The sequence below is a fragment of the Cydia splendana genome, chromosome 3 (assembly GCF_910591565.1).
Source record: "Cydia splendana chromosome 3, ilCydSple1.2, whole genome shotgun sequence".
Taxonomy (NCBI): Eukaryota; Metazoa; Arthropoda; class Insecta; order Lepidoptera; family Tortricidae; genus Cydia; species Cydia splendana.
Genome location: NC_085962.1, coordinates 22,289,765 through 22,305,126, shown reverse-complemented (window position 1 = coordinate 22,305,126; position 15,362 = coordinate 22,289,765). Strand labels below are relative to the sequence as shown.

The window sequence follows — 15,362 nt, the reverse complement described above, 5'->3', positions numbered from 1 at the left end:
ACAACTTCTATATTTGTAATTTGAAGTATGCTAGAGTAATTTCAGAAATTTGGTTTTGTTATTCCGAGAGGTGCTTTAGCAATATCGAAGGTGATGACGTCATGGGTGAAAACTAACCGTTTTGTAATTCTAAGCGTGCTTTAGCAATATCGGAGACGATGACGTCATAGGTTTTACTAAACTGTACTGCGATTCCAAGCTAGCTGTTGTTATTCTAGAGATAATGACGTCACAGGCAAAAACTAAACTGTTTGCAATTCCTCCGCCCCTAGCAAACGGGCGCCGCGAGAGCATGTCGCGCGCGTGGTAGCTACCCGTCTCTATTTCTGTCTGTATGAATAAAAAAGCGATTGGTAGTATATCTCTGTACTAAAGAGGCACTATAAAAGCCTGTCGAGATATTCTACCCATTCCTTTCTTATTCATACAGTCAGAAAGAGACTAGTATTTATTACGCGCGCAACATGCTCTCGCGGCGCACCTGTGCTAGGGAGGTTGGAATTGCAAACAGTTTAGATTTACCTATGATGTCATTATCACTAGAATAACAACAGCTAGCTCGAAGTTGCAGAACAATATATTCCTGTAGACACCAACTACACAGTAGGTCGCGGGTTAATATGTCCATGGCCCAATATATCCTAAATTTATTATTTAACTTAAGTATGTTTTAAACAAAGAAGACACGAGACACGCCCGCCCGACATCCGACACAATACTAACTCTAACCAAATGAACGTAGCAAGTAGTAAATTTTACTAAAATCACTAACATTCGTTTCGCTGTGTTGGTATTACAAAACTCGTTTAGTGATTGGTACAACAATGAACATAAACACAACAAGTCTATCTACTAAATACCAGTAAACTTTGTAATGTCGCTATAGTAACAACTGAATTGTTATTTTAAATGGGGTAATGTTATTCCCGCGAACTCGTTTTTTAGATATTACAAAACTATGTAAGTGAGACATTTACTAAAATCATAACTTGAAATCACAGATGCTTTTTTCCAAAAATCACAAACTTTACTAGTAAAAATCGGAGAATTTTAGTAGTAATAAAAATGGATTGTAACAAATACTGAACTTTGTTTAATGCTCCATTTACTAAAGTCTGTTTGCTGAAATTAGATTTAGTATTACTGAGCTGTTTGTAGAAATAAATAAATTTTACAGAAATAGTGAAACTTCCATGATTACTACTAAAACTTCATTTTTTCCCCCAGTACAGAACTGTTTATTAATTCCTGGTGATGATTTTTCTCTCAGTGTACTTTGAAGGTTTATAACGAGTTTTTGATTAAATAACTTTTTTGGAAATATTTCCAAAAAAACAGAGTTGCGCATAAGTAAGTACCTACCGAGGAAATATGCCCTAAGCATGTATGTTTTCTTGAATGGTGCGTTCTCGTATCGTACAAGTTTTACTACGGAGCCATTATGCAAAACAACATTTAAGAAAAAACTTAAAAGAGTTTCTTGTTAAATAGTTACCTACTTAAATATAAATATGTAAATAATGCACTCAGGTGCAGTGAAGATGGGTCACATGGTAAGGAAACGTCCATGCAGTTGCAGAGTGACCCGTTTTCATGGTGCTTGGGTGTAGTATTATGTTAGTAGGTAGAAAGTATAAGGACATAAGGAAATATAGAACGGGTAGGTACGTAGGTATTTCATTTGCCAACAAACTGTTTCGTAGTTTGGCGAAATTGCGTACCTACTAGATTTAAATGTTTTTTTTTTATTCTGATGTTGGAATAAAATAAAATAAAAATGTGTGGTCTACGTGTCGGATTCAATCGGTTTTTTTTCTATTCATGCTCGGAAAATACAAGCGTTTCCTTTCTTTACTAAATTGACAAATGAATATTTCAAAATAGATTTGAGGAACTGGATCACACATTTCGCTAACAATTTCAGTCATGAAGAATCCGATCCGTAAAAGAAGTAAACATTTAATAAGAATTTTAGGATAATAAAACTGAAATACACAGTATTATCACACTATAAACTCTAAATGCCAGAGAAATTTCCTTATAAGGAAATGCGCGGAGCCTATATAAATAATATAAATTGCCGTCTTAATTCTCAGCTTACAAATACAATCACTACCAGTGAATGAGTTTTAAAGAAGAAAAATAATACTTACTCTTATTATCATCGCATCAATTAAATAAATAAGGACCACTAAAATATTACAAAATTGGTGTGGCGTTGGCGGATACCATGAATGGGATGCGCACAATACGGCTGGTTAATCGCGTCTGGGTTAATCAGGGGTCAAAATGGTAGTATTGTGTTCGCGTATATAATGTAATAGTAATTACCAGTATTAGGTGCGTGGGGTAGCGGCGTAGGCACGGAGGCCGGTGCGGAACTGCCGGGCGCACGGCGACACACCCAGCTCGCGCATGCGCCAGCCGACCCACCCTCCAGCTAACTCTACATCGGCCGCTTCTACTCACGATACCAAGGATATACGATAACATAATTTGTACGATCCCTATACTTATGTATACATCTTCATTAATTTCAACGCGAACTTACCGTAATGAAAGGTCAATGCTCAACAACTTTAACCAAATGTAGAATAAAATTTAAAATACTGGGGCGAATACTGACGAACAATCCGTGAATAATAACGCTTCACAAAATCTGATTTAGCCAGACCGTTCTCTCCATCAGCCCCTTATAATTCCCGCTTACGTGTTTGCCACCAACGAAGTATTCAATAAAAATTAATCTGGGTTGATGTTAATAAAAACTGTTCAACCTGTTGGATTGCTGATGATTCACATATCGTCAGTGACCCATGAAATTATATAAATTTACTAATTTCCCAGTGGTTTTTACTCACGACGATAATCGCAAAGGACCAGTATAACGTTAGTCTGACCTCTGACTAAGACGTTATCGATTTCGGGCCCAAGTAACACTGGGGATGAACTCACAGTCAAGACGAAATGTTTTCATAATAAGAGGGCATGGTGCATGGTACGCTTGGCCGACTTCTGTCTGCATATAAACCAGAATAATAAAATAACCGGCGCTTTTATTATCTTCACGACAAAGCAAGTCAAGAAAAATGTATGAGATTGTAAGTAATCGCTTCTATATTATTGTCGACGAAATCATCCACGAATCAACCGTTACAGTTCAAGTTTTGGCGTTGGGTAGACAGAATAACGTCAGTGACAAACGCCACATTGCAGGCTAGCATGCACTGGGCCCAGGACAGAGCGGCTTGGCAAGCACTGGTGAACAGTGTCCACAATCGTCACGTCCCTCAGCCATGAGGTTACAAGGAAGAGAGATGTCAACTAGGATATCGATAGCTAATAAATATTTATAACAATAACAATTTATTTATCGTATGGTGGTTACATACTGGTTAAGAAAAAAACAAACTTACCTTATTGTATATTAATAGATCTCCTGTCTCCTGAGCAGCATATGTATAAAGAAATGATGTCAGTTAGTACATCTACAATCTGATTATTCTTCTTAAAGTTGAATAATATATTTTTCAACAAATAGTGCATGAGGTGATAAAATATTTTAAAAACAGACATATTAACACATTCACTGCCTAGAACTCGTATGTGTTCACTTTGCGCTGAAAACAGGGCGCCCGGCACCGAAAGTGTTAAATGAAACAATTAATTGAGACCTCCTTTTACCAGTTGGTTATTTGTTTTGACGTCATTTGTTTATGGTGGGTGCTTCCCACCGACAAAACATCCTCCAGACTTAGCATAGTCGCGCTACCCCCTCTGCCACACATACGGTAATTTTACTCCATGTTCGAGTCGAAAGTGTCTTTGTGTGACGTCCGTGTCTTTGAACGGACCAATCACGGCACGGGATTTCGCTCACCTCGTCCCGCGCACCCCCGCATTTTTGGCATCATCGGTTGCATGAAATAATTGCTCTAAACTCGGTCTAGAGGATTCCTAGTCTATGGTGCTTCCTCTATCGTACAGGAATTTTTGTTTGTTTCAACATAAATATTATATCCCAGAATTCATCCCAGTAAGAAGTGGGTAGAAGAGTACTAAGAGGACGCTGTTAAGAATGACACAAACCAACAAAGCCACTCCCATACAATCACGCTTACACTATCATTTTAAAACAACATGCTTAAATTACATGAAACTTCCCATGAGCATTGGTATGAAGTTTTGTATTAATAACTTCTACTCACTAATGAATACCTCCTGCGTTTACAATTTATAGCAATGAAAATTTATTCTTTGTGGATTAACACAAGGGGGGATTCAGGAGGATCATGGGGGTCATGACCTCCTTGGGCCCTGGGTCTATAGTTCGTTTTTTTAGCATTAGAAAGAACTTGCAAGAAGGTAAGCGATCTTGACATGTCTTTTAATTGAAAAACGCTTTTTAAAAATCATAAACTATTACTTATGAAAGCAGAAGAATATAAATGATCGTATTAGATTCATAATTGTTACATATTTACCGTAACTTATTTTAAAAATGTGTGTTTCAATTAAAAGACACATCAAGATTGTTTACCTAATTTCTAAAGCTAAAAAAAACGAACTATAGGACAACTGTAGATATTTTTCTAAACTGGCGACCCCCCCCCCCCACCCTCTGAGTTTACTCAGGTGACCCCTTCCCTGACTATAAAGCTGAATCCGCCCTTGGATTAACACATGAGTGCCAGGAACCAGCTCGGCGGGTCCTCTGTTTGTAATTGCATTCCTCTACAAAGAGGACGAATGCTGAATTTGGCTACAACCATTGCACTACGAAAATGTTGGCAGTGAATATGTTAAGTCATATACAGTAATAGTGATCATACACACTAACCTCATTGGCATTGTCATAGTAAACAAGAGCCCGACGAGTGAGCACCAACCACCTCTCCTTGTAGTTAATGGGCGTGAAATACTTCTTGTTTTGAGATCTTTTCACCATATATGTCTCGCAAATAACCTCATCTTCGTCATTCTTTTCCATTGTTTTCTGTAATAACATATATTTATATATAGATAACAATTTTTATCAAAGCAATAGGATAATTTTAGGAAGTAATGGTAAACCAATAATGGAGCCATACCCAATGAAAATTAGTTTGCATACCTATTTGTTTTGGTCAAACATATTTCCTTCATCATAGATCTAGTATATGTACCTATTTTCGAATACATAATAAACAATGTATTTCATTTCATATTTGTTCTTAGTGCAATTAAACTGAGAACAATTAAAGCGGAGAGCGACATTCCTTTGAACAATTGAAACAACAAAGAATAAAACGTAACTTTAATTATATTATGAAGGCTAAAACTTCTGACTTCGATTATATATAGGAGTATATATTAGGCATAACAAGTTCCTTAACGATGTCATCGTTACCAAATAAGAATAACACAAGGCATTAAACCGGCTAGATATTATAAACCGAAATCACTCGCGTGAATAATGGATGAAAACCTACCAAAACTAGTGGAAGTCCATAACCACTTCCACCTCTTTCACCACACCACACCACTTTCTTGAACAAATTCCTTAAATCCTCGTCATATACCAGAAGAGCTTAGCTTTCCTTAGGAAGTTTGCTTTGCTTTTTGTTTTTGCATTGAACTGAACGAGAAAGACATGGACAACAAGAAAAGAACAAGCATATGAGCATGAGCATAGAGACAAAACCTGTCTTGTCTTGTCAGAATAATTTATGGGCTCTGCAGACGTCACATTAGTTGCTTCATTGGTTCTAATAGTGATCACAGACTATCGCACCGCACCAAGGTCATTGTGCGACGCACCCATAAGTAAGAGCGAGAAAGCGATATCTCTTTCTCGCTCTTACTTATCGGTGCGTCGCACAATGACCTTGGTGCGGTGCGATAGTGTGTTACGGCCTTAAAGATTACCAAACCGAACCATGACCTTGGTACGGTGCGGCGCACCTACTTGGGTGTTGTAGGACGGCACGTACGAGTAGTCCGCGAACCCATACACAATCCTACATAATGAGGCGGACTACGAGGCGGACTACAATGTAGGAGTGTGAATGGGGGGCTTAAGGCCCCATTCGCACGACAGCTTAAAAAGCGTTGCGTTAAAACCCGACGTTGGCGCTTTTTTACCGTTTCCAATATTTGTGTTCATATGAACGCTTAAAAATCACTTGTGAGTCGTACTGCCACGTACGCATCTCAGCAAAGCCATACTTTATTTCCTATTACGACGTATTATTTGAATATAGCTTGAATATTTCAGGAATTTGTAAGCATAAGTTGACAGTTTTAAGGTGAAACTAATAATAATCTTGACGATTGACACCAAAAATTGACACTTGACAGCCAACTGACAGCAGCGCCGGCGCTTTTTCAACGCTTGTGAGAACAGATACACGGATTTCCGTATGGTCTATTCAATTTGACGCCAACGCTCAACGCCGAAAATCGAACAGTGCTCGATAAAAAAGCGCCGCGCTTAAAAACCGCCTTCGTGTGAATACATACATGGTTATCCATTTGTGTCATTCAAACGCTTTTTTAACGCGCGTTGAAAAAGCTGCCGTGCGAACGGGGCCTAAGTGTATGCGTTAATAGCCAGTTAGACTCGCGGCCAAGGCCTGTTCACTTCCTAAGAAAGTTATGTCCCCAAATAATTGCGCATGTGTGCGCCTTAATCTTCTATGTGTGCGTTGGCCTCCGGGAAAAAGTTGCGAGTAATAAAAATAAAAACATTTTTCTACAGCAACATTGCTCCCAACTCTGATTTAAATTATCACGAATTTTATACAATATTAATCATAAAACGGGACTTAAAACGCTTAAAACTTAATTACATGCGATTAAGTTTTATAATGAATATTTGCTTCCAACTGTCTTTATCAATGTTCATAAAATATATGGAGGGTAGGTACGTCTACCCACCATAATAAAAAATATATTTGTCAATGACTCTGTCCAACTGCTGTGGTTAAAGTTCATAACGAAAATTTTATTGATTAACTCTTTAAATAATACATACAACGTGTACCGCTACGTACCACTTAAGACTGTAAGTCTGTACCTACATGGATTACAGCAATGCACATAGAAAATGTGCTAAATGCGGGGCAACGGCTGTTGAAGCAGCCAGAGTGAAATTTACAACTTTAGTGGGTTCAGAAGGAACCGAGTCATAACGCATCTGGAAAGCGTATTAATTAACCGTGAAGAAATGTATGAATACAAGTTGGAAACCTGTGTAAAATGCCGTATGTAAAGTGTAGTGTATCTGTGTGTAAAGTGTAATAGGTAGGCATGCCTAATGTTATTTGTATAAAAGGTACTGAAAACTTTGTGAATGCGCTTTATTAATGTCTATTTTTTTATTAAGTTGCCAGTTGCCAGTTTTCAGTGTATATTTTTATATGTAAAACATTTTTTAATAAATAATATATATAATGTTATAAACATAAACATGCCTTTTATTTAAATCAATTGATAATACCACAAACAAGGGGTAATATTTGCATCTTGCATATATTTCGTGATATGAAGATAACAAATATGTTTATCAACAAAATTACTACCTACCAATACCCGCCAGGCTAAATCGGTTGTCAACTTTAGTTCCATTGGTACACAAAGACGGCGCCACTAGTATAAACGTATAAACGGTTGGGGACATTTTTTTGTGACAGCGTTTTACACAAAAATAAAACGCTAATTAAATAACTTACCATATTCGAAACCTAAGAATAATATTGAGAATGGCAACATTGTGTTGTCGGTCGTATTGTCCTTTTCTAGCATATACGTCCCTCTCTCTCTCTCACATTCCCACCACAGAGCAGTTGGTTTTGACAGGTGTTTGACAGTTACCGCCAAAACAAATTTCCAAGTCATTGTCTCAAAATTATACATATTTACACCAGGCAGGATTAAAACTTTAGGTTTCGAATATGGTAAGTTATTTAATTAGCGTTTTATTTTTGTGTAAAACGCTGTCATTAAACAACTGTACCGATATTCGAAACCTAAGAATAATATTGAGACGTGTTTGTTATCGCCTGGTGGTGGGAAGACGCCAAGCCAATGTGATTATACATGTACTTATTATGTATATGTAATATTATTATATTACGAGTGTTTAATTAATTATGTAGTACACCCTTTATTTTAACACCTGTGAGGAGAGAGGTATTATGTAAAGCATACAATTTGATATACCATTATATTATGTTACTAACTTTACATTTCATATACGTACTTAATGTACTTATAAATGTTCAAAGAGAAAAAATGAGTCACCACAATGGTGCTATACTTAATTATATGTATATGAAAACTAGGTAAAAGAAGATGAGATAAGTCAGTCTACTATTCAAGGAGCATACAACATCTGTGACAAGGAGTGATGTAATTCAAGTATGAAAAGAATAAAATCATAAAGTACTCGAGTAGTTTTTATTTATAACTCCCAATTATTAACAAATTTGATAATAATTATCTAGTAAAGTAAGCAGTTGCAGGAATATAACAAGGACAAGACCTTTCTTATTTCCAGAATCCCTCGGGATTAAGTAGACGAATATTTTAAATATTCGTTATAATTCACTATCACTACCCACAAAGTTAATATTGGGTACCTACTTACTAAAATGTCATAGGGAATTACTGAATTCCTTTAATGACCGTGAGTCAGTGTGAGCTATATACTTGGTTATAGCTATAAAATGCATTTAATCCTTTGTACGCTTTACTAACGCGAACGCGAGCTAATGTACCTAAACAAACCTTACTTAAAATTGTGAAGGTTACTTTGAGAGCTTAAACACTCATGTGGGCACGCCTAGTTATGACGCTTTTTGGTGCTCTTGGCGTTCAAATGGTTAATATAGAAATGCCACAGAACCTTATCAATTATATTTGTAAAGGTGCAGGCTCATTCTGCTTATATACATGTTTAGCTATCATCAAGTGACCTTAATTGTACTCATTAATTTCTATATATGCAGTAAGAGTAGTTTACCTTATCTGGTGCCTACTAGTAGGCATAAGCTTGATTGGTTCTGAACGCTAAAGTGGTTTAATTGATGTAAACCATTCATAGCATTGCTTAATTCTGAATATTCAGTTTCCTCTTTCCAGTGTGTAAATTATTAAGAATAAGGTACTTAATTCGAAACCTTAGCTCATCGCATATGTGTTTTTAACCAAAATGTAAATTTGTGTGTTTATTTAGTGATCATACATTATTTGCAATAACTGTGCGGACCATGGGGTCCCCGACCTTTTGCCGGGCACCCGTGGGCCCAAAGCCAACAGCGCAGAGGCCCTTTAAGAGGGACCTATTTCATCCAATGCTAGAGTCAACACTTTGTCGAATCTATTTGATATTTATGTATACTTATCCTCCTTATGAACTAAGGATAATTGTAACTTTTTGATATCAGATATACGCCGAATTGTCAATTATTTTATATTTTGAAATACATATAATATTACTGGATTTGGACCAGTGTGCTTTTGAATACTATATCTCTGGCCTACTATATAGGCTAGTCTATTAGCATCCCGCCTCCTGGAAGGCAGTCTACAGACTTTTTAGATATATATTCACAGTAGCGCTAAGTGTGTGGACCTAGTTTTTCGACACTTGACTGCATGAGATTATACTGAACATTTTTTCAGGTCTCGGGCAAGAAGGGTAAGTACCTAGATAGGTTGAGGTCCTTAACTTGTGGATTTGGTAAGAGCAAGACACAGGCGGGGTGTAAATTAATTAATCCACCATGTTTCAAGAGATTCATGTGCATTGATGCCTTCAGGTTACGCTGTACAGACATACTAACACTTTGGCAGAGTTTTGCCAACATATAATAAATGACTGCATTTGTTTGGGTGTACATGTTCCACACCAAAGACATATTTATATATTTCAATCCATTTTTGAAAGTTTGGCGTTTCAAAATAGCTTCGCCTTTTCGCAAGGCGTGCTCCTGCTTCTCTATTTTATTGTGCAAGCGAACAGTATCACAATGCTATAATTTTGTATAAATTGAGAACTAGAGGGTCATGCCCTAGGCGTGACCGCCCAGAAGTTGTGCTAGAACCTTTCGTGCAAACCATTCAGTCACTGTTTTAAAAACCTTTTGTAGTGGGTACATTCCACGTTCTTAAATTTGTTAAACGTGTAGTATCAAACTATGACAAGTCATGATAAGTGAATTAAGTGGTAACAGTATCTGGTTCGTGCATAGAAGCACTTGCCCTTGAGGTTAGGGCATGGGTAGTTTATAATAAACTTAATCCGTGTATGGGAGCACTTACGATACAGGTGGTTTAAAACTTCCAGGGTCACAATACAGACATAAGGGTGTAAAATACATAATTAATAAACGCCCGTTAGGCCAGATTTGTATATTTTATTTCAAACATGCTTGTGCAGCACCGCCAGCACATAATAATTTCCCATACCATGGCAGTCAGAGATATAATAATTAAATAGGTAGGTAACCTTGGTCATATCGTGTACATAGGTAGGTACTCGTAAACATGTTAACTGAAAGACTAGTGCTCTCGAGGCAAATATAATTTATGCAACTGTGAGCTGCTCTTACATTGGGATCATATGTATTTATTTCTAGTCTGCCTTAGCAGGCCTAGACTTCAAAGGTTTTTAGATATTCATAGGGCCGTTAAACGGACCTTTTGTACACCTTGAGCAGTCTGTTTGTTTCACACTATGAGTAATATATATTGTAAACATAGCTTAGTTCAGAATGGAATCGTAAGCTCTGTCGTGTCGTGAGCTTACCGAGCCTGATTTAATTAGAGTCCACAGATTATCTGGACCTTGGAGGATTGACCACTCCTTATTCTAATTATCAATATTCTGCCTGGGCTTATAGTCGAAATTCAGCGACTAAATTTCTTAGTATTATCTATGCCGCCCAAGTTATGAGGCTTAGCGTCTCCAGACCACAATTTTATTTATATATTAGGTTGCAAAGATTTTATCATCTTTAAAATAAAAATGAGTCGAGATAGGCCTGGAATCTTAGGTTATTTTTTACCTTTTATGATTTTAGAAATGTTATTGTAAATAGTAAGTAGTTTTCACTTTTACCACAGTTAATTAGCCCAATTTTGGGTTTAGCCAACAGGGTGTTCGGGACCCTTAGAATAGATTGGTAAACAGAAATGAAAACTCTAATAACGAAGCCTTGCCTGTTTCGACTGATTTTTACCCAAAAAAATATTTTAAACCCTTTTTACTTTCTCTAAGAGGAGATATTTACAAATTCATCTTTGTAATATTTTTCTGATTGTGGCCTACTCGCTCGCTTAATTGTGTTATAACCATATCATTTATATTTCTGTGAATATGTCTGACATGCCTTGCGCAGGCTTACATAGGTTATAATATCATCATCAATAACTTGACGTCAGTTTGTGAACGAATCAAAGATTCTTTGGCACACCTTACGCAGGTGGAAACATGGCAGCCTTGCGCAGGCTTAGATAGGTACATAATATATTGGTTTTATCACAAATAACATGACGTTAGTTTGTGAACGAATAAAAGATTCTCTTAGGCACACCTCACGCAGGTAGAACCATAACAGACGTAGGTTTAAGAATATCATTCAAATCAAATACCCTGTGGGTAATATTCCCTTAGTTGCGGGTTCCTTGCTCGACAAGGTGAAAGGCTTTAAGCAGGCTTTAACAGGCACTTTTAGAGAGTGTCATTCACGGTGACGCGCAGATTTGCCAAAACTAAACTTTAACTCTACAGTTAACTAATATAATTTGACAATATGAACCAAACCATGCGTCTTCGTCAATGAATCAATCTAAAGATTCCCGTATCGTTAATGCCCTTCTAAATCACAGGCTTCCGATTTTATTTGAAACGTTTATTAGTGTACTATTTATGTAGGTAGGTAGGTAGGCTTAAGAATTGACCATCTTGTATGTAGTTACGTATAGAATTAATAATCAAATTATTCAAATCCAAAATAACACAAGCACATATAGCAACTACATGCAATAGTTCTTTCCTTAACCTTTTTAGGCTGTAAGTACCTGCTAAGTTATTTATTTAAGTAGGTACCTACCTACATTTTAACCATTTTTTTTTTTTTTTTTTTTTTTCAAAGATCTAGTTGGAGAGATATAAGTTGGTAGATAAAGAGTGAAATACTTCACGATTTCGCATGTCATTCTTGCGCAGAGCCATGCTAATCTCTCTCTATGTCTAGTCAGATTTAAGTTTATGTACTGCCGAAGTACTCACTTTCCACAACAATAAATGCAATGTTTGCGATGTAGGTTTGTTCGTTACCTTGTGTCCCTCAGAGCGGAAATAGAAGCCCCGCGAAGCGGGGCTTCGTCGACTCCTATAGCGGGTACACATTATTTATCAGCAAGTTTATTACCAAAAAATAAATTTTGCAATAAATATTATATTAACCCGGAACGGGATAAAAAGACAAATTGCTGATAGATACTTGGACAGATAAAACCTACACACACGTCTATAAGCTTCTACCTTCATACGTAGGTTCTACGTAACACGTATTAACTATCCGATCCTTTCGTATTCGAAAACACAAATCACTTGAAAACTGAAGGGTATGCCTCCACAGATCACCATTTAAGTATTATAATTTCAACCGTTATTAGTTATTATACACACACACACAAAGATTTAAACTAACAAGACTCTGAAGAGACTTAATGTAGGTATAAAATTAAATTATAATGGTGACACGTGCACGCTTTACCAGCTCGATATGTTTTCTAACATGTGTTTTAGTATTTTCATTGGCATAGCCACGGTGCGTGCAGGCAGCCTTTGAAAACACTTGCACATCACTATTCCGGATCGTTTTTATTTGCTAGATAGTTTAACGGACAACTAAATTTAAATATTTATTTCGAACGGCAAAAGCCGTTAGAAACTGTTTTTCAATATAGTCAGCTAAACTGGGGTACAAATTCAAAAACTCACCAGCAGTTTAGCTTCACGACCTTCCAGATGGAAAAACAGCAAGCCAATGACTTGGAAATTTGTTTTGGCGGTAACTGTCAAACACCTGTCAAAACCAACTGCTCTGTGGTGGGAATGTGAGAGAGAGAGAGGGACGTATATGCTAGAAAAGGACAATACGACCGACAACACAATGTTGCCATTCTCAATATTATTCTTAGGTTTCGAATATCGGTACAGTTGTTTAATATGGAGTTACCGTTCTTCTCCTAGTGAGTATTATATTCTTTGCTCGCGGCTCGTCTCGCGGCGCGTCTCGTGACTCGCCTCGAGCGCGTAAGCTCGTTGAGCTAATGACTACACTCTCGCCTCGTGGCTCGTAAGATCATGGAGCTAATATATTTTAAACACTAACGTCACGGCATAAGGTTTATAACCGAATGACAAGCCGAACGCGAGTGTGAACCACTGAAATATGAAACCTATGGAAGTGAAACGTCAACGAATAATGCGTGCCACTGTGACGTCATCTTAGAACTAAACATGGCGGTTTTAGTGCTGCCCAGAAGATTTTTACTGTTACTAGGTTTTATCGATACATCGATAACTTTTTAACGTTCTCGGCTCATTTTATTTAAAATACTAAGTATTTATTATTTGTGGAGTTTATGTTTTAATAGGAAGTAAGTAAATAAATAAAAATTCTTTATTAGTATATTGTTATGTGAAAAGATACTTTGATTGAGTAAGATGTGTGGAGTCTAGGACAATTTCGTGCTTCAAATTTGACAGGTAAACGAGATGACGCTGTATTACGCAATACATATTGCGATTTTTGCGGTAACTCTGATTTTCAAAAGTTGACGTTTGACAACTTAGTGACCGCAAAACACATGGCGCAGTACAGCGCCATCTGTTTTGGATGTCAGAATAAGTGTACGTGTTTTTCTTGGACTTTACCTCTCCATTACAATCAATTTTGTTGTGTTGCTAACCCTAAAGTCTGTAACACACTACCGCACTGCACCTCGACCTTGGTGCGCCGTATCTATAAGTGAGAGCGATACAAAATTCAAGCTTATTAAGCGACGGGTGAAAAAAAAACAAAACACCTTCAGAACATTTTTTTTATTACAAAAATAAGGAATGACTTCCGCTCTTCAACTTCTTCAACATTTATTCAGCAAATAGGCCACAAGGGCATTTTTATACGTCAACATTGAATTTACATACAAGCAAAAATAATAACAATACATTAACCATTTTATAAATTACAACTATATGTAAGTATATGGTCTCTTAATGTCGAATTATATAAAAAAAATATAATAATGATATAAAAAAGCCCGCAGGGCAGTTTGTGGAGTAACGACCCCACGGCCCCGAGTTACCCTAGTGCTCCCGAGAGTCTGTCAGGATCTCCATCTCCAGACACTTTCTTTTTATGTTCATTTCTTGGTAACCTATAAAAAATGATTTAATTATTAAATTAAGATAATTTAGTTGGTTTGAAGCGGGGTAGCATGATAAAATAAGAAAATAGAAATAGGCAATCATAATATATCGATATCAAAGTCGATAAATAAAGTACAACCCTAGCTGAAATGTTTACATTATTTAAGCGTAAAAATATAGTTAAATAAATCCAATCACTTCATGATCTATAACTGCACAGAAGAACCTTGCTATTTATAATGTGAAACATCCTTACATTTCCCAGGAACATTAACGATAACCAATATTTTTCATGTAAATAATAGCGTACCTGTGTAAGGTTAAAGATGGCTGATTTGGTAGTTTTCTTATGCCGCACCCTAATACACTATACACTGGCATATTCGCGACGTAATTATTCACATTTGGCTTCAATTATTTTCAATCACAAGCAAAATATTGAAAGATAATTAATAATTTTAATTTTCACCACGACTTTTTGACAGGACAAGTACCGGCTGAACTGACAGACAATGACATTTGGGGAACTAAACATGGCGGATTTTCGGCCGCATTAGGTATTTACGTATTTTCATGGAACACTTTATGTACGTACTGAAATACTGTCATCTTTTTTTGCTATGGGTTACAGTGCTGAGTAAAAACGAGACAGATATATATTTATGTGTGTGCCGTCAAAATGGGTGCTATTTCTATAAGCAATTGTACGTATAGAACAATATGTCTTGTCCCTATTATATAGGTCCATGGTGTGAACGCAAGCGCGCGTCCCGCGCGAGCCCCTTTGGCTCGTACCCAAAAAACTCGCTCGCGCGAGAATGTAAACGGCCTATATGAACTCAACAATAAAGCCCGTTCCACACTCGCGTTCGCGGCTTCGCGCCGCGATTCGCGCTCGAGTGTGGAGCGGGCTTAAGAGAGATATTTTGACCGC

At 36.9% G+C, this 15,362-nt stretch overlaps 2 protein-coding genes and 1 non-coding gene across 3 annotated transcripts in view; 1 reads left to right on the top strand and 2 right to left on the bottom strand.

The window, feature by feature from the left end:
• LOC134789381 (tyrosine-protein kinase Btk) overlaps positions 1 to 5,611 on the bottom strand; it is a 62,882-nt gene extending 57,271 nt beyond the window's left edge. Inside the window, exons 1-2 of the mRNA XM_063760012.1 lie at positions 5,472 to 5,611; positions 4,841 to 4,996 (exon numbers count right to left, since the gene is read on the bottom strand). Of these exons, the coding sequence (XP_063616082.1) occupies positions 4,841 to 4,990 (150 nt within the window). The 5' untranslated portion in view covers positions 4,991 to 4,996; positions 5,472 to 5,611. The remainder of the gene's footprint in view (positions 1 to 4,840; positions 4,997 to 5,471) is intronic.
• LOC134806886 (mediator of RNA polymerase II transcription subunit 7) overlaps positions 1 to 15,362 on the top strand; it is a 357,529-nt gene that overhangs the window by 339,472 nt on the left and 2,695 nt on the right. The window lies entirely within an intron of this gene.
• On the bottom strand, positions 12,170 to 12,273 carry LOC134789426 (U6 spliceosomal RNA). The gene has a single exon (XR_010144065.1). It is a non-coding gene; the product is annotated as a U6 spliceosomal RNA (small nuclear RNA).